We start from the raw sequence: 19,378 nt of genomic DNA, 5'->3' as shown, positions 1-19,378 counted from the left end.
TGTTACGTCCCCTCTATCTCTCTGCCTGCCCCCACCTCAGTAGCCAGCATCTAGAATTGTATGCCCTTTTGCCATTCTGGCTTCTACTGGTTCAACTGCTTTGATGTCATAGCATGGCTTGTAAAAACAGGACCAAAGAGGAGGGGAGAATAGGGGGGAATCTAAAGTGTTTGAACTCACCATCAACCCAAGATTATCATTTTAGCAAAGGTTGCTCATGAGAGCATAAGCGCTTTAGCTACATTCACAGGCTTTCTAAAGATTGGTGACCAGATCTTGACACCTTTGACCTGAAAAAGATAGATAGATAGATAGATAGATAGATAGATAGATAGATAGATATGCATATAGAGAGTGTGAGCAATCAGGGTTCTCTCTGGAGCAGGGAGCAGCCAAAAGACATTGCAAAGAGCCTCTGGGACTTGATTTTGCAGCCCTGGTGTGATCCATGGCTCAGTGCAAAGCTAACAGGCCGTTGACAGAGCACGGTTTCTGTGAATGAAAGAAGAAGAGGCCAATTTGGCAGGGCGGAAAGATATTCGATGGAGCTGAGGTTCTGTGGGTCTAAGAGGAATTGCTCAGCAAGAGAACAGCAGAGGGCAAGACCTAGAAATCTAGAAGAGACTAGAGGGGTGAGCAGCAAGATTATACACACTGGTTGCTCATTGAAGTAAGTTACCTCTTGACGTGAGCCTCACAATCACCACTTTCTCCTTAGCTTCTTGAACTGTGCCCTGCATTGGCCCAAATTTGATGTCCAAGTTTGACTCCACTTCAATTAAAGACGAGCTCCCTATCGGTGAAAAACGCCTCATGTGATTTTCCAGATTTGGGCGGATTTTGTTCTAGCCCTGCAACGCCCCCATCTCTCAGTAACTCATAGGGGGGGGGGTTTAAAAGGACATCATAGAATCATAGAATAGCAGAGTTGGAAGGACCCTACAAAGCCATCGAGTCCAACCCCCTGCTCAATGCAGGAATCCACCCTAAAGCATCCCTGACAGATGCTTGTCCAGCTGCCTCTTGAAGGCCTCTAGTGTGGAAGAGCCCACAACCCCCCTAGGTAACTGATTCCATTGTCGTATTGCTCTAACAGTCAGGAAGTTTTTCCTGATGTCCAGCCGGAATCTGGCTTCCTTTAACTTGAGCCCGTTATTCCGTGTCCTGCACTCTGGGAAGATCGAGAAGAGATCCTGGCCTTCCTCTGTGTGACGATACTTTCGATACTTTCTCCTGAACTTTCATAAGTCAAACCTAGAAGCGCCTCCCACAATCTAGCTGTACTGACAAGTGTTTTTGGTTTGGAAAGGAACTACCTGGCCACTGGGAGAGGTGCCTTTTCTGGTGGCGGACAGGTGGGTTCAGTTTTGCGTGTCCTCTGCAGCCCTCAGTCTCGCAGCCGCCTGTGGAAACTGATCTGGTGCAGAGAAAACAGAGGCCTGGACAGTCACTTTAGGTAAAATGGGAGGTGACTTCTTTGCACCAAAGTTACATATCTGCCCTGCTACCCATTAAAAGTTACAGCTTTAAAAAGAGCCTGTGTGGTGTAACGGCCAGAGTGTCTCAGTTCAGACAACACGTTAGTCAACACAGTGGGGAAATGCCACTCAACAGTTGAGTTTGTATGGGGCCTGGGGATCCACACACTCTGCCCTCTGATGCCATATAGGTGGCAAAGGCACCTATATGGTTAAGGAATGGCATTCTATACATGCCATTTCCTTGTAGCCCAGGGCGGAGGCCGTGGTTAGAGAAATATGTTCTAGCTCACATTCAGCCCCAGGGTCACGCCTCACAGCCAAGCGCTCCCAGAGCTCCCAACCTGAAGATTCTCTTCTCCCTCCCCTCCCCAATTTTTGCACACCTTGGATAGCGACACTCAATCCTGAGAATTTCAGATGGGACACCCAAGGTGGCTGCCACAGAGTCGGCCACGTCCAGCATGTAAAACAAATCATTCCTGTAGATCAGCCTTCTTCAACCTGGGGCGCTCCAGATGTGTTGGACTACAACTCCCAGAATGCCCCAGCCAGCTGGCTGGGGCATTCTGGGAGATGCAGTCCAACACATCTGGAGCGCCCCAGGTTGAGGAAGGCTGCTGTAGATCATGGCAATTGGGGTTAGCTGTTTTGGGGAAAGAAATTAAGAATCACACCCTAGCCCAGAAGTCAGGGTGATGGGCACCACCTCCAGTCCCAAAAAGAGACCCAAAGTTACAGTTGGGAAGGGAAGTGGGGTAGGAGGAACTCCCCACACATCCTGGTTTGGGAAGCCTTCAGTCTGCCCCACACCAAAGACAGAAAGTGGAGGCAAGTCCAAAGAAGCAATCCCAAGGGGGTAAAAGACAGGAGAAAGACAAGAACGCAAAGCGCTCACCTGAACCCACGACCCACACTCTTGGAAACCCACTGCAAAAATTACAGCTCCGTTTTCAAGATTTGTATAGGGACAGCCTCCCAGCGACAGATCGGCAATTCTAGGCAGCTGCTCTGGAACTACGTGGCCTTTCTCCACCATCACAACAACCTGGGTTACGCTGCATTTTACTTTCACCCATCGAGAACCAGTTTCTGGAGCCCACCAGGACTGGGTATCTGGAGACGGGGGCCCTCTACAATCCCTAGACGTGAATATCACCCTACTAACCAAGCAAACAACAAACAAACAACAGCCCTACATTTTGTACACTACAAAGATCCCAAAAATAAGAGGGAGGGGGGAAATACCCACACCACCACCAGCAGCTCCTTTGTAGCCACACCTGCACCAGGTGATTAACAAGGCCGTTTCCTGTCTCCCCTCATCACACACCTGTTTCAGTCCAAAAGGAGACTGCCAGCTAGTAGGGGGGAGTTTGGGTCTTCTATTCCCAGGTGAGAGAAGGCAATGAGAGGTAGTGGTTAAAGGAGAAGCACCTTGGAACTGACACACCTGCATTCTCTGGCGCTGGGCTGGAGTCCATTGTATGTTGCGGCATTCTTCTGCCCTTACTTTCTCCCTTCTGTAGAACTGATCAGATACGGCTTAAAGGTAGCAGGGAACTGGGTGGGCAGAGCTGAAAACCAAGTGAGCCAACTCCTGGAGCGGTCCACAGGGAACACCTTAACCAGCTCCCTCCAGCCCCCCAAACTCTGGAGCCATCACTGCCCTGGCAGGTTGAGGAAGCAGAGTTCCAGGTAAGATGGAGATACAAAATTATGCATGGTTGGGAGAATGTTAATGTTTACTATTTTTAAATGTTGTAAACCGCCCAGAGAGCTTCGGCTGTGGGGCGGTATATAAATGTAATTAAATAAATAAATAAATAAATAAATGTGGAGAGGGAGGCATTTTTCTCCCTCTCCCAAAATACTAGAACCCAATGGGGTCATCCCATGAAGCTGATTGGGGCGAGATTCAGGGGAGATACAAGGAAGTATTTCTTCACGCAGCGCAGAGTTAAATTATGGAACTCACTACCACAAGACGCAGTGACGGCCACCCATTTGAATGGCTTTATTTGAAAGACCGTCTTCTCCCTTATGAGCCTGCCCATGCTTTGAGATATTCTGGAGAGGCCCTTCTTTCAGTCCCACCATCTTCACAGGCGCGTTTGGTGGGAACGTGGGAGAGGGCCTTCTCGGTGGCTGCTCCGGTGCTCTGGAACTCTCTTCCTGGGGAAGCTAGGCTGGCTCCCTCCTTGATGGGCTTTTGGAAGCAGGCTAAAACTTTTTTTGTTCCAGCAGGCATTTGGAGAATAATCTGGCCCTCCATCTATGTTAATGTCTTATAATTTTGTTGTGTATTTTAAATGTTTATGTTCCCCGCCCCACAATGAATGTTTTAAACTTTGTAAGGCCACCTTGAGGCCCAGCATTGGGCAAAAGGCGGGATACTAATACTAATACTAATGGGGGCTGGATAAATTCCCGGAGGCGAGGGCTATCCATGGCTACTAGCCCTGATGGTTGTGTGCAATCTCCAGTATTTGAGACAATAAGCCTGTGTGCACCAGTTGCTGGGGAACATGGGTGGGAGGGTGCTGTTGCACCATGTCCTGCTTGTTCATCCCTGGCCAATGGCTGGTTGGCCCCTGTGTGAACAGAGTGCTGGACTAGATGGACCCTGGGTCTGATCCAGCGTCAGGGCTCTTCTTATGTTCTTATGATGAATTCATGACAAATTGCACACAAATTGGGCTAAAAATCCAACACAGGGGAAGCCCATTGATGGTTACTGAAATGGCTGATTATGGCTTATGGACATTGTGTGCTGAAAAGGGCAGCATCGAACCAGGCCAATTCTGCGCATGCTTCCTCAGTAGTAAATCCCAGTGAGTGATGTAAGGAGACCAACTTGATCTGTAGAATTGAATTGTTAGCGCATGTGTGGTGCAGTGGCTAGAGTGTTGGACTGGGAGTCAGGAGATCCAGGTGTTCAGATCTGGGTTCTAGTCCCCACTCAGCCTTGGAAGCTCACTGGGTGACTTTGCGCCAGTCACAGACACTCAGCCTGACCTACCTCACAGGGTTGTTGTTAGGATCAAATGGAGAGGATTATATATACTGCCTTGAGTTCCTTAAGGAGGAAAAAGGTGGGATATAAATGTAATAAATAAAATAAAAATGAGTCACCTCTACAGCTTTCCCCAACCTGGTGTCCTCCAGATGTTTTTGGCCTACAACTCCCATCAGCACTAGCTCCAAGGGATGCTGGGACTTGTAGGCCAAAAACACCTGGAGGACCACAGGTTGCCTACCCATCCCCATAGATGCCCTTTCCATCCACTTTCCTTAAGAACATTTTTGTATTTAATGTTGTTCCCTGCCTCGATCCAGAGGGAGAGAAATAAATATATTATTATAATTATTATATAAAAAGAGCCTAGCTGGGTCAGACTAAATACCAACCACTTGAGGATTTATTCCAGAGAGGTTGGGGGCGCAGGGGAGAACTGTGGGGCAGTTCTTTGCACCCTAAAACGGTGCTAAACATCTGTGAATTCTTATTTTGTTTACATACCTATTTAAATGCTATTATCCCACTTTCAATAGTTGCAGTATTTATTTGTTCATTTTTATTTACTACATTGTTATGCTGCCCAATAGCTGAAGCTTTCTGGACGGATCACAGAAATTAAAACTATAAAACAGAACGTGATTTTTTAATTGATTTAATTATTATTTTTTATCCCATACTTCAGCCAAAAAAGGCTCCCAGAGTAGCTTACAATTGATCAGTAAAGATGACATCATAAGCCACAATAAGCCGTAATATAAAAACAATAGAAGTTTAAAATGGAATAATATGTAGTAGTAACAGTAATAATTACACCCAAAGTGGTTTATAAATGCAGAAGATGAATAGGATCCAGCTTTACTCCCTACTTAGAGTAGAGTAGAGTAGAGTAGAGTAGTAAATTTTAGGATGTTTTCATCATGTATGGTATGTTTTAATCCGTTTTAATGTGTATTTTATATCATATTTTTATACTGTTGTTTTATACTTTTGAATTGTTTTAGTTTTTGTGAACCGCCCAGGGAGCTTCGGCTATTGGGGGGTATAAAAACGCCAATAATTTACTGTTTTACTCTGTACAGCACCATGTACATTGATGGTGCTATATAAATAAATAAATAATAATAATAATAATAATAATAATAGACCCATAGCCATCCCCGTCGGTTACAAACCCAACACCCATTGTTTCCAATGGGTCTACTCTAAGTAGGGACTAAAGTTGGATCCAGCCCCATATAAATAACGAAGGCTGCCCTGGGCAGAGCACTCCCGCCCATGTCTACTCGGGAGTAAGCCCCGTCGTTTTCAATGGAGCTTTGCTCCCAGGTAAGCGGGGGTCAGGATCGGAGCCTTAGAGCGGTGTAGGCCAAAGAAAGAGAGAGCTCCGCCGCCCCCGGGCCGCGTTTTCCCCTCAGAAAGCGAAGCCCCGAGAGGATCGCAGCCTTCGAGGTCGCGGGAGGATCGGGGCCGTCGTCACCCTCGGCCGTTTCCTCGCTCGTCCCGAGGGAGGCTCAGCTGCCGTAAAGCGCTGCCGCAGGGCGGGGCGGGGCGGCGCAAGAGTCGCCACACTGCCGTAAAACGTCGCGCGCTCGCGGGCCCCCACCCCACCCGGCGCCAGCGGCGAGGCCCGAGAGCGGCCGTCAAGCATGGCCGGCGAACGGGCGCCCTCCTGCCGCCAAGCAGGGCGGCGCAGGCATGCCCCTCTGCCGTAAAGCGCGGCCGGCTGTCGCGCGCGGGTGTGCGCCCTGGTGCCTCCGCCGCGGGGAGGGGACCGGACCGGACCGGACCGGGGAGGGGACCGGACCGGGGGCGGGGGGCCCTGCGTGGCCTGGCCTGGCCTGGCCGCGGGCGGGATGCTGGCCGGGGGCGCAGGCGGGGGCGGGGGCGGGGGCGGGGGCGCAGGCGGGCAGCCGCAGCCGGGCTCCGGTTCGGGGGGGGCGGCGCTGCCGCTGCTGCTGCTGCACCCGCGGACGGGGCGGCTGGTGACGGTGTCGCGGGGCGGGCGGAGCGCGGCTCGCTCGCAGCCGGGCCAGGAGTTCAACCACGGGCTGGTCCTCAGCCGCGAGCCCCTCGCCCCCGGCGCCGTCTTCACCGTCCGCATCGACAGGAAGGTGAGCGGGGCGCGGGGGACGGGAAGGGAGGGGAGGGGAGGGGGTCCGGAGGGGGAGGGCAGGGCAGGGCAGATCCAGGGTAAGGAGAGGGGCGAAGGTGGGGGTGCATGGAGGGGGGGAAGAACTGGTCGTGGAGGTAAAAGGGGGGAAGAGTGGGGTGTGTGGAGGGGGACTGGGGGGGGAGGGCAGGGCAGATCCGGGGTAAGGACCAGCTGGGGTGCAAGTGGGGTAAGGAGAGGGGCAAAGGCTGGGGGTGGATGGAGGAACGGCCGACCAGCTGATGTAAAAGGAGGAAAGAGTGGGGTGTGTGGAGATTGACGGGGAAGGGTTAGTATCTGGAGTACAAGTGGGGTAAGGAGAGAGGGAGCAAATGGACTGGAGGGAAGACAAAGTGGGGTAAGAGGAAGGGAGGATTGGGGTACATGGAAGGTGGCAACCAGCTGAGATAAAAGTAGGGTAAGAGAAGGGGGTGGATGGGTGGGTGGGGAAGATGACTGGGGAGAGGTTAGTATCTGGAGCTCAAGTGGGATAAGAAGACCAACTGGAGGTCAGATCCGGGGTGTGGACCGGCTGAGATTCAAGTGGGGGTAAGGAGGGTGTGTGTGAAGCCTGGGGGTTCAGGGAGGGGACTATAGGGGGGTGTAAGTGGAATAAGGGGGAGGATTGGGTGTGTGGAAGGTTACTGGGAGGTATGATCGGGGATGGAGGTGGGGTAAGAAGAGATAAAGATTGTGGTGCATGGAGGTTGACTGGAGGGGAAATTCAACTGGGGTTCAAGTGAAGTAAAAAGAGGGGGGAAACTGGGGTGCATGAGAAGAAAAAGGCGGCCTGAGGGAGGGGTGCTTGTTGCGGAAGTGATCTGGGACAAGAGGTGGCCTTTGGGTGGGGAGGAGTGTATGTGAGGCAAGAGCTTGCTCTACCGGCGGAAGGAGAGGGGCACTCGGGATACTAAGAAAAGTAGGGAGGGGGGGAGACTGGGGTGGGGGTGATCCTAGGAGGAGGCCGTATGCCGTGTAAGGAGTGGGGGAGGAACAGGGGTACAAGAGGGGCAGGGGGCATCAGTTGGGAGTGAGAGCGCCCAGCTGTTTTTCTCCGAGCCGCTCAAGGTGTCACACGTGGTCTCCACCCCACTGCACTTGAGCAGGGGGTTGGACTGGATGGCCTTACAGACCCCTTCCATCTCTTCTAGTCTATGATCCTCCCAACAGCGCTGTAAGGTAGGCTAGGCTGAGAGAAGGTGACTGGTTCAAGCTCACTCACAGAGCTTTACGGCTGAGCAGGGGTTTGAATCTGCATCGACCTGCGCTTTCTCATGCGAGGTCGGGGGATGCGAAAGATGCAACGCGGAAGAGGGATCAGTTTTGCAAGGCCTCAGGGGTAGGGGTCTCCGGGGTGTGTGGTTGGGGCAAGGGGGAAAAGGACCTGGGAGAGGCACCTGAGGTCAGTGGGTGACTAAGAGGAAATGAGGAACTGGGTTATGGGAAGCAAAGGTCACATGGGGTAAACAGAGCAATGAGGGTCAAGAAGTGGCAGGATCATCGCTCACGCTAAGGGTAAACTCAACCAGGGCGTGCCGATGTCTGTGTTGCCAGAAGTGGGGTACAAGCAAGAAATGATAGGGAGCTATCTGCATGCTTGGGGGGAGCCACAGGATTTTCGGGGGACGGGACGGGGACACAACAAATATTTCTAAAGAAATCAAACCTAAGGGGTTGATAAAACGGCCCTGTGAGGATGGGGCGTGCTTAGTAACTAAAGAAAGTTGAGTGTCATACAATCATAGAATAGCAGAATTGGAAGGGGCCTACAAGGCCATCAAGTCCAACCCCCTGCTCAATACAGGAATCCACCCTACAGCATCCCTGACAGAGGGTTGTCCAGCTGCCTCTTGAAGGCCTCTAGTGTGGGAGAGCCCACAACCTCCCTAGGTCACTGGTTCCATTGTCGTACTGCTCTAACAGTCAGGAAGTTTTTCCTGATGTCCAGCCAGAATCTGGCTTCTTGTCACTTGAGCCCCTTATTCTGCGTCCTGCACTCTGGGATGATGGAGAAGAGATCCTGGCCCTCCTTTGTGTGACAGCTTTTTCATGGCCCTTCGAACCAATCCAGCGAGGCGGCTCCTAACCTCGTAAGGGTTCCAAATCCGGGCTTTTTCTTCAGCCTAAACCACTGGCCAATGCTCTCTTGATCCCCTCTTGTCAGTACTAATTCTAGCCCAATACCTCCTCCTTGACTTCTCTTCTTCCTCTTTATCACTATGTTTTGTTCTGAATGCTGTTTGATCTGCTAAATTGTAGTTAAAACTGGACAGCTCAGTACACAAAACAAAACTGGAAGACACCTGGAAAAAAAAGAAGAAAACCTTCAACAGTGAGGAAAGTTTAGCCTGGCTTTCCCCACACTGCTGTCTTCCAGATGTTTTGGGACTGCAACTCCCATCATTGCGAGTCAGTGTGGACACTGGCAGGCTTAGCTCGTTTTATGTCTCTGCTAATGGTTTTTTGCCCATAGAAGCTTTAAAGCAGCCCTCCTTGCTGAGGGGTTTAATCATACGAGTCCTGGAGCCTGTTGGCCAAGGAGGATACTAGTACTACTACTACTAATAATGATGATGATGAATACAAAAATACTGTAAAATTCGAAGAGTGCCATTCCTTGGGGAGGGGCTGTATCTCAGTGGAATAGGGCCCCTTCTTTGCGTGCGGAAGGCCCGAGGTTCAATCCAGGCAAGACTGCTAAAGACCTGAAACCCCGGAGGTAGAGCCGTTGGTGCCAGTCAGTGTTGACAATACGGGGTGAGACGGACCAGGGGCCTGACTTGGTAGAAGACAGTTCAGGTTCCAGGTTCGAGAACGCCAGGATCTCTTTCTTGGCAACTAACCAACCCCCTGCTCTCCAGGAATACCCCGTGCACTTGTTGAACTCTCTTTTTAAAAACTCCTCCTGGGTTCTGTCCTGGTGCAAAAGCCGTACCCGTGGCTTCCTGCGTTCAACGCCGCCTCCTCTGTCTTCGCTGCAGGTTAATTCCTGGAGCGGCTCCATCGAGATCGGGGTGACGGCTTTGGATCCGAACCACCTCGACTTCCCCAGCAGCGCCACCGGCCTCAAGGGGGGCTCCTGGATCATCTCGGGCTGCTCGGTGCTGCGGGACGGGCGCTCCATCTTGGAGGAGTACGGCCAAGACCTGGACCAGCTGGGCGAGGGCGACCGCGTGGGCATCCAGCGCACGGCCAACGGCGAGCTGCGCCTCTGGGTCAACGGGCAGGACTGCGGCGTGGCCGCCACCGGCATCCCGCTCCGCGTCTGGGCCGTGGTGGACCTGTACGGCAAGTGTACCCAGATCACCGTGGTGCCGGGCAACCCCGAGGAGGCGGACGAGGGGGCCGCCCACGATGAAGGTACTTGGGAGCGCCCAAGGGAAAGGATGAGTCGTGACGGATAAAAGTGCCCGGTGCTAAAGGCAGGCCCTGCCCAGAGGCAGATAATCTAGATCAGCCTTCCCCAACGTGGTGCCCCCTAGATGGGTTGGACTACAAATCCCAGCCAGCGTGGCCTGTGGGAATGGTGGCTGTTGTGGTCCAACCTGTCTGAGGGGTGCCAAGTGGGGAAAAGCCGGTCTAGCTCAGCGTGAACAGGAAGTAGATCTCCAGGTGTTTTGGACTTCAACTCCCAGCATTCCTGAGCATTGACTATGCTGGCAGAGGCTTCTGGGAGTTGACGTCTCAAACATCTGGAAATCTACCAGCACTGATCTAGAGAGTGACCTGCTGTAGGGAGACGCCTCTCCTGTGGTTCTTGGGGGTGGGAGGTAGCTGTCATGTCTGGCCCTGCTTGCCCTGGGTTGGAAGAAGGTGTTTCAGGTGATCAATCAGAATCAGACTCTGAAGTAGAGGAGTCGGCGCCAGAAACAGGCCAGCCTGTACCAGTGGGGGAGAAAGCTCTCACAGGCTCCTTACCCACTGGGAGTGAGCCCTCTCCAGAGCTTATCTCCCCAAGGACAAACGATAGACAGTCAGTGGGAAGCCAACATTCTTACGAAGAAGAGAGCAAGGACAGGTTAGCCAATCCTAGAGTACCCCGCCAACTAAAACGGGCGGAGTGAAAGGAAAGCGAGAGAAAGTCAGCCCGGCTCGCATCCCGTCAGAAGCTGCCTCAGAACTAGTCTCTCTGAAGTTAACGTGTCTTGGGAAAAGGCTTTCCGTTCTCCTTGAAAAGACAGTTGTCTCGCTTAGTTTGCATAGTTTTGCCTAGGGGGAAAGTTCCTAGAAATTAGACTCCCTTCAGTTGGGAAGAGATGTTTATGGCTTGAATAAAGCTTTGTGGATTACTTAGCAGGCCTCGTTATTGTCTCCCAAGAAGGCAGGAGGTCTTGGGAAACAGGACCGTAGGAAGTCTTCCCTCCACCCTCAAAGTGTTTGTGTGTGTTTCTCCCTCCCCTCTTGGGCTGTCACTAGGGTGGCACGAGGTAGCGCCCAGCAAAATGTTCTTTTGGACAGCTCCAAAACAAATAGTTGTTTTAAATGGATTTTTTTTATATACATATATACTTTTGGTGGTTTTAAATTTTGTACATCTGTTTTTTAATGTTCATTGTTTGTAACTTTTGTAAACCGCCCAGAGAGCTTCGGCTATGGGTCGGTATATAAATGTAATAAATACATAAATAAACCCCTGGGAGGGCTTTACTGAGAACCGGCCCGATCCCCGTAGGGAAGGTTGTTTTGCTTTGCTTTCCCCAGGATCATGTAGCTTGGCTCACTTCTTGAGATCCTCAAGAGCTCTTTCTTCTGGACTCACCTTTGTCTGCCTCCATCTGCTTTCTATTTGTGTCATACAGGCACCATGGCCCAGATTATGTGGGTCGATCTGTTGGTGGCTGAGGGTGGGTGGGGGGCGCATTCCAACTATATGATAGTGCAGGAAAGGGCTCTGGGTCACCGTTCAGAAGCATTGTAGCTGCTGAGAGAGTATCTTCATTCTCCTTCCTTCTTTCTCTTCCTTCTCCTCTTCCTCCTTTACTTTGCAGCTCTGGACCTGCCTTGCAACCAGAATCGACCCGATAAATTTCCCAACAGCCTGGAATCGGAGAATGGTGAGCTTTGCCCTCTCCTTTCCTCGGAGACGTGCAGAAAAAGTGGGACAGTCTAACTGGCAGACCAGGCTTGCATTTACGACCCCAGTCCGGTCCCCCGGGGTAGAAGGAACGATTTAATATCGCTACCGCTTCCTGGCAACTTATAGAGAAATCCCCACATGTCGCAAGGCAGCGCCTTGGGTTTCTCAGGGACCGAGGGTAGCAATCCCAGAGGCCTTTGCTCTTAGCGGCCGTGCTGAGCACGAGGGGATTGGAGGCTGGCCGCCGCCCCCCTCCGTGCTTTGGAATCCCCACGGCTTTGCCCTGTTCCTGAGCGTCTCTTTTTCCCTCCGGCCTGCAGGGTTCTCCAGCATGGAGCTCTCGGAGGTGGTGAGCAACGCCATCCTGTCGGCCTACAACGGGAGCCTTCTGAACGTCAGCCTCGGCAGCCCCCCCTCGGACTCCGCCCCCTGCGGGGCCCCGCCCATGACCTCCAACGACGCCCTCCTCTTCCACGAGAAGTGCGGCACTCTCATCAAGCTCAGCAACAACAACAAGACGGCGGAGCGGCGCCGGCCGCTGGACGAGTTCAACAACGGAGTTGTCATGACCAACCGGCCACTGCGCGACAACGAGATGTTTGAGGTGAGCGGGGGGGGGGGGGGGAAGAGGAAGGTGGGGAGGGCAACCTGTGGCCATCCAGGTGTCGCCGGACTGCAACTCGGATCACCCTGGCCAGCCTAGACAGTGTTGGCGGATGGTGGGAGTTGAAGTCCGGCAACGTCTGGAGGGCCACTCGTCCCCCATTTTTGGTGTAAGATGAACGAGTTGGAGCACTGTTGACTTTCTGACTGTTAGAGCAGTACGACAATGGAACCAGTTACCTAGGGAGGTTGTGGGCTCTCCCACACTAGAGGCCTTCAAGAGGCAGCTGGACAGCCATCTGTCAGGGATGCTTTAGGGTGGATTCCTGCATTGAGCAGGGGGTTGGACTAGATGGCCTTGTAGGACCCTTCCAACTCTGCTATTCTATGATTCTATGACACTGACTGCCAGCAATGGCCCTGCAGGGTTTCAGGCAGGGTTTTATTCCCCCCCCACCCCCAGCTGTGTCCCTTCCCCGTAAATTTTGTGTGTGAATGAACCTGCAGTCCTCGGTTAATTCAGAAAAAGTATGCTGCCTCGATTGCCCTCTTCAGCACAACCATTAAAAGGGATAGGGTCCCCCTCTCCCCCTGCTCGCCTCCTGAGCCAGGCCTCCCCAAGCTCCAGATGTAGAATCACAGAATAGTAGAGTTGGAAGGGGCCTTTAAGGCCATCGAGTCCAACCCCCTGCTCAATGCAGGAATATCCACCCTAAAGCATCCCTGACAGAGGGTTGTCCAGCTACCTCTTGAAGGCCTCTAGTGTGGGAGAGCCCACAACCTCACCAGGTCACCGATTCCATGGTCGTACTGCTCTAACAGTCAGGAAGTTTTTCCTGATGTCCAGCCGGAATCTGGCTTCCTGTAACTTGAGCCCGTTATTCCGTGTCCTGCACTCTGGGAGGATCGAGAAGAGATCCTGGCCCTCCTCTGTGTGACAACCTTTCAAGTATTTGAAGAGTGCTATCATGTCTCCCCTCAACCTTCTCTTCTCCAGGCTAAACATGCCCTGTTCTTTCAGTCTCTCTTCATAGGGCTTTGTTTCCAGACCCCTGCTCATCCTCGTTGCCCTCCTCTGAACCCCCTCCAGACTATGTCAGACTACAACTCCCAGCATCCCCCAGCCAGTTATCTGGGGGGGTGCCAGACTGGGGAAGGCTTTCCTAGAGCCGGTGTCAGATGAGACTTGGGCACCACATTGGAGGTTGAGGGTGGGTCTTGGGTGCGAAATACCTAAAGGCGACGGCTGTGCTTCTGTTTCTTCTTCCCCTTCCAGATCCGAATCGACAAATTGGTGGATAAGTGGTCAGGATCCATAGAAATTGGGGTCACCACGCACAACCCCAACAACCTGGAGTACCCGGCCACCATGACCAACCTGCGCTCAGGTGATCTCCCGTCTTGTGAGGTGGGGTGGTCGGAGCAGGGAGGCGAGGCCGCCTTCAACGGGGGCTGTACAAAGACATAGCGGAATTGTGCACCTGAAGGTGGCAGTTGTGTTTGCTTCCGTCGGTGGCCCATTGGCCCCTTCAGTCCTCACCTTTGTCAACCTCCCCCCACCCCCCGGCTCCCCCAGGAACCATCATGATGAGCGGTTGTGGCATCCTGACCAACGGCAAAGGGACGCGCAGGGAATATTGCGAGTTCAGCCTGGACGAGCTGCAGGTGAGCGGAGGGTCGCCCGTTCGGCTCCCCCCAGCCACCCCAGTCGTGGGTGGCTCCTCTCCATCTCGTTGCCCTCAGGAGTCTGCCCACGCTGCCTCTCTGCCTCCACAGGAAGGAGACCACATTGGCCTGACCAGGAAGTCCAACAACGCCCTTCACTTCTACATCAACGGCATCGACCAAGGTTGGTGGCCTCCATGAGGGCTAGCAGCTTCTTAAGTCCAACTCCGCTGGGATTTTCAGGAGGGATCGGCACAGGGCAGAGGCCGTGCGAGGCTTGTGGGCCGTGAAGGGGGGGGGTCGGGGAGCGGGAGGGTGAGACGGGGCAGGGGGGGATGTGACACGGAGGGTTGAGAATGGGCTACGGAGGAGCCACTCGCGTGCAGAAATAGCGTTGGGAGGAGGAGACCAGTCAGACCACCTGCAGACAAGCCAAGAAAAGAGGGCCTGGAGAATGACACTAGAGGCCTTCAAGAGGCAGCTGGACAGCCCTCTGTCAGGGATGCTTTAGGGTGGATTCCTGCATTGAGCAGGGGGTTGGACTCGATGGCCTTGTAGGCCCCTTCCAACTCTGCTGTTCTATGATTCTATGATCCCCTCGATGGCTGAATGTGGGCTGGGATTCGAACAGGGTCCTGCTGGCCACGGGCACCACGCTCGAGGGCCGCTTTGCTTTGCCCGGCGTGGTGTTTCCCTTTCCTGGGCGTGGGCCCAGGTGACGCTGCCTTCGCTTCCCCCTTCCAGGCGTGGCCACCACCCTCACCCCGCTGGTGGTCTACGGCGTGGTGGACCTCTACGGCATGGCCGTGAAGGTCACCATCGTGCACAACCACAACCACAGTGACCGCCTCCGGCGCAACAACGCCATCATGAGGGCCCTGTCGCCAGACGTGGGGCGCCGTGCCATCGACGCTGCCGGGAACGAGCCGGAACCGGAACGCCTCCTTTTCCACCCCAATTGTGGGCAGAAGGCCGCCATCATCAACGAGGGACGGACGGCGCTGCGGCCCCAGTAGGTGTCTTATGGCCCTTCTGCCTTCAGCTGTGAGAAATGGGTTGCATCCTTAATTTATTTAGATGTTCCTCAGTTCCCTGCATTGGAGTCCTCTTAGCAGCTCACTGTGGTCACCCTACCTCTTTCTTCTTTCTCCCCCCCCCCCCCCCCACCAGCAAACATCTCCTGGCCTGGTCTTTCTCTTGTCCAAACTGACTTTTCACTTCCCTCAGAGAAACTAGACTGTCTACATTCCGTTGCTCGCATCTTCACCCTGAACAGTTACAATGTTTGTGAATGTTCCAGGACATCACAGCAAGTTTGCCCAGTGACGCAGGCAGTCCTGCATGCAAGCAATGGCCAGTTTTTAGCCTATTCATACATAGATACTCAGTGTTGTGGGTTTTTGCCCCACGCTCCGGCCTTAGCTGTCCCTGCCTGTATAATTAGTGCTCCTCCCCAGAAGCAGCTGCTTCTCAGCCCTAGCGTGACGGATCCATCTCTCAGCAGCAGCCCCTAAAAAAACCCACACTGTTCTCCTCTCTGTGCAGCGCCACCGACGATTTCAACCACGGGGTGGTCCTGAGCAACCGGCCGCTACGCAATGGCGAGGTCTTCCAGGTGCGCATTGACAAGATGGTGGACAAATGGGCCGGCTCCATTGAGATCGGGGTCACCACCCACAACCCCACCTACCTGCAGCTGCCCTCCACCATGACCAACCTGCGATCAGGTGAGACCCAAGCGGCGGCGGCGGCTCCTAGTGGCTGCGGTGGGAATAGCACCCCTTCGCTCTCGCTGGCTTGTGCGATGACCCAGGTGTACAAAATTATGCCTGGTGTGGAGAATGTGGACAGGGAGACGTTTTTTTCTCCCTCTCTCAAAATACTAGAACCCAACGGGGTCATTATCCCATGAAGCTGATGGGTGGGAGATGCAGGACAAATAAAAGGAAGGACTTCTTCACACAGCGCAGAGTTAAATTATGGAACTCGCTACCACGAGATGTAGCGATGGCCACCAATCTGGATGGCTTCAAAAGGGGGGTGGATTAATTCCTGGAGGCAAAGGTTATCCATGGCTACTAATGGTTGTGTGCTATCTCCAGTATTCGAGGCAATAAGTCTGTGTGCACCAGTTGCTGGGGAACATGGGCGGGAGGGTGCTGTTGCACCGGGTCCTACTTGCTTATCCCTGGCCGATGGCTGGTCGGCCACTGTGTGAACAGAGTGCTGGACTAGAGGGACCCTTGGTCTGATCCAACATCAGGGCTGTTCTGATATTCTTATTGTCGTACTGCTCTAACAGTCAGGAAGTTTTTCCTGATGTCAAGCTGGAATCTGGCTTCCTTTAACTTGAGCCCATGATTCCGTGTCCTGCACTCTGGGAGAATCGAGAAGAGATCCTGGCCCTCCTCTGTGTGACAACCTTTTAAGTATTTGAAGAGTGCTATCATGTCTCCGCTCCATCTTTTCCTGCAGCTATGAGCCCTCTGCACTGGTCTTTTTAATAATAATAATAATAATAATAATAATAATATATTTATTTGTTACCTGCCTCTCCCTCTGGATCTAGGCGGGGTACAACACAGATAAAAACACCATAAAACACATACAACTAATTCAAACGTTTAAAACCAGTGCATCATTAAAAGCAGCACACCATTAAAAAAGGCGCCTTAAAATTCCGCTGGGTAGGCCTGCCGGAAGAGATCAGTCTTTATGGCTTTCTTCAATTCTGGAAGACTGTGAAGTTGACGAATCTCTCCCTTTTTGAGAGGGGGTGACCAGAATGGCAGGCAAACTGCTCCCCCCCCCCCCGGTGTTCTGACAGTTTTGCTGATCTTTCTTGCCCATCGCTGCCCTCTTCCTCACGCTGTCCTCCTTCCCTCCGCACCAAGTTCCCAGCCATTCCTACACTGGCGTTGCTGCCTTCCCTTTACGGCTTTCAGGGGTTGTGCTAGCACAGTCTTCCGCGTTAACCATCCTGGCTGTTGCTGATGGGACAGAAGAGCATCAGAAGAGCCGTGACGCTGGATCAGGCCGAGGGTCCATCCAGTCCAGCACTCTGTCCCCACAGTGGTTGACCAGCTGCCCCCATGGGAAACTCAGAAGCAGGACATGAGTGCAACAGCACCCTCCCACCCATGTTCCCCAGCAACTGGTGTATACAGGCATACTGCCTCGGATACTGGAGGTGGCACATAGCCATCAGGGCTAGTAGCCACTGAGAGCCTTCGCCTCCAGGATTTTCTCCAGGGAGTTGTCATTCGGCACACCTGGAGGGCGTGGCGCCGGGGGAGGCTGACAGCGGCTCTCTTTCTTGGCTCGTCCCCCACAGGCACCTGGATGATGACCGGGAACGGCGTGATGCACAACGGGACGACCATCTTGGATGAGTACGGCCACAACCTGGACCGCCTGAAGGCGAGTTTGGGCGATGCTAGAGAGCCTGTTGGCTGGTGGTGGCGGAGGGGAATATTTAGACATGAAATGCAATGAAACACCGTTGAACTCATTGCGTTAGAGGAGAAGGAACAGTGAGAGATGTGTGCTTGTGTGTGTGTGTGGTGGAGGGAAGAGATATTCATAGAATCATAGAATAGCAGAGTTGGAAGGGGCCTACAAGGCCATCGAGTCCAACCCCCTGCTCAATGCAGGAATCCACCCTAAAGCATCCCCGACAGATGCTTGTCCAGCTGCCTCTTGAAGGCCTCGAGTGTGGGAGAGCCCACAACCTCCCTAGGTTACTGATTCACTGTCATACTGCTCTAACAGTCAGGACATTTTTCCTGATGTCCAGCTGGAATCTGGCTTCCTTTCACTTGAGCCTGCTCCGCCCCATCCTGCAAAGCAAGGGCAAAGAGGGATAAAGAATCATAGAATAGCAGAGTTGGAAGGGGCCTACAAGGCCATCGAGTCCAACCCCCTGCTCAATGCAGGAATCCACCCTAAAGCATCCCCGACAGATAGTGGTCCAGCTGCCTCTTGAAGGCCTCGACTGTGGGAGAGGCCACAACCTCACCAGGCAACTGATTATCGAGAGACAGTGTGGTGGAGTGGCTAGAGTGTTGGACTAGGTTCGATTCCTCCCTTGGCTGTGAAGCTCACTGGGTGACTTTGAGCCACTCCCAGGGTTGTTATGGGGGTAAAAATGCAGATTTAAGCCACCTTGGGGGGGTCTTTGGAGGAAAGGCTTGATATACATAAAGGGACATGGCAGGGGGCCGGCGGTAGAATCTCACCAGGTTCTTCAGATGCTTTGGGGAGGAGAATGAGGCGGAGACAGAGAGGGCTTGGGGGCAGCGATCTTTAAGCCAAACCCCAACTGGGAGAAGCGGGGGAAGCAGGGCTGGGATTCAAGCAGCCCTGAGGCTCGGAGGGTGCGGGTGGGATTAATAGACTGGACGGAGCAGCGGGAAGGGAGAACACGGCCCCCAGGACGTGCACTGCCGGTGGCCCCTGCAAGCGGCTCTGAACGTGAGCCGTGTGCCGCTTCCCTTTGGGAGAGGCTGCTGGGAGGGAGGCCTGGGCAGACCCAGGCGTTCCAGGTCAGCTTAACTAGGAGGCTGGAGGCACGATCCCCGTGGAAGGGGTTTTCCAACTGGTCCGGCGGCCCCCCGAGCCAAGCGGCTCGGAACGGTTCTGGATCCAGAGTTGGTACAGGTAGGGGGGTTTCCGCCCTCTTCTCGTTTGCTCCTCTGGTCTGATGCTGCCGCCTCCTCCTCCTCCTCCTCTTCCTCCTCCCCCGCCCTCCTCAGGCTGGTGACACGGTGGGGGTGCTGCGCAAGGAGGACGGGACGCTGCACTTCTTCGTCAACGGGGTGGCGCAGGGCCCGGCCGCGTGGAACGTCCCGCCGAACATCTACGCCGTCGTGGACCTGTACGGGCAGGCGGCCCAAGCAACCATCGTGGATGACACGGGTAATTGGGGGGGGGCGGGAAAAGGCTGGATTGACACGTTACGGTTAGCTGGAGTTGGGGACAGAGATGCAAAGGCCTTAGGGGGGCAGGAAGCCAGTGGGGGGAAACCCCCCGCTTTTCTCTGTTTCTTTCAGGGTTTTTGGAAAATTTTGGGGGGGATATTTCTTCCCAAAGTTTTCAGATTTTTCTCTTGTTTTTGTCCAGTCCTGCCTCCCTCTTTCCCACCCCCATGCCTCCACAACTCTAGTTTGGGCCTAATGGAGTAGGGGAGGGTGAACAATGGATTTGCTTTGCTTGCAAGCCCAACTCCGTTTATTTCGGAACTCAAGGGCTCAGGGGGACATGGGAAGCTGCTTTATAGTGGGGACAAATAAAAAGACCAGGAAACACAGGAAGACGACAAAGAGAGGGGGGTGCCTTCCAGGCCTTTTTGGTGGTGGCCCCCCAGGGGAAATGTACAAATTCAT

The 19,378-nt window shown here is 53.5% G+C and overlaps 1 protein-coding gene across 1 annotated transcript in view; it reads left to right on the top strand.

Annotated features, from left to right (window-relative positions):
• The window catches only part of NEURL4 (neuralized E3 ubiquitin protein ligase 4), a 44,394-nt gene that overhangs the window by 1,374 nt on the left and 23,642 nt on the right, over positions 1-19,378 (top strand). The window contains exons 2-14 of the mRNA XM_063137228.1: positions 3,008-3,176; positions 5,916-6,020; positions 6,215-6,611; positions 9,631-10,009; positions 11,638-11,703; positions 12,047-12,330; positions 13,606-13,717; positions 13,906-13,994; positions 14,106-14,178; positions 14,739-15,006; positions 15,540-15,721; positions 17,329-17,414; positions 18,749-18,911. Of these exons, the coding sequence (XP_062993298.1) occupies positions 3,008-3,176; positions 5,916-6,020; positions 6,215-6,611; positions 9,631-10,009; positions 11,638-11,703; positions 12,047-12,330; positions 13,606-13,717; positions 13,906-13,994; positions 14,106-14,178; positions 14,739-15,006; positions 15,540-15,721; positions 17,329-17,414; positions 18,749-18,911 (2,373 nt within the window). The remainder of the gene's footprint in view (positions 1-3,007; positions 3,177-5,915; positions 6,021-6,214; positions 6,612-9,630; positions 10,010-11,637; positions 11,704-12,046; positions 12,331-13,605; positions 13,718-13,905; positions 13,995-14,105; positions 14,179-14,738; positions 15,007-15,539; positions 15,722-17,328; positions 17,415-18,748; positions 18,912-19,378) is intronic.

The sequence above is a fragment of the Elgaria multicarinata genome, chromosome 11 (assembly GCF_023053635.1).
Source record: "Elgaria multicarinata webbii isolate HBS135686 ecotype San Diego chromosome 11, rElgMul1.1.pri, whole genome shotgun sequence".
Lineage (NCBI taxonomy): Eukaryota > Metazoa > Chordata > Lepidosauria > Squamata > Anguidae > Elgaria > Elgaria multicarinata.
This window is presented reverse-complemented; position numbering and strand designations above follow the sequence as displayed.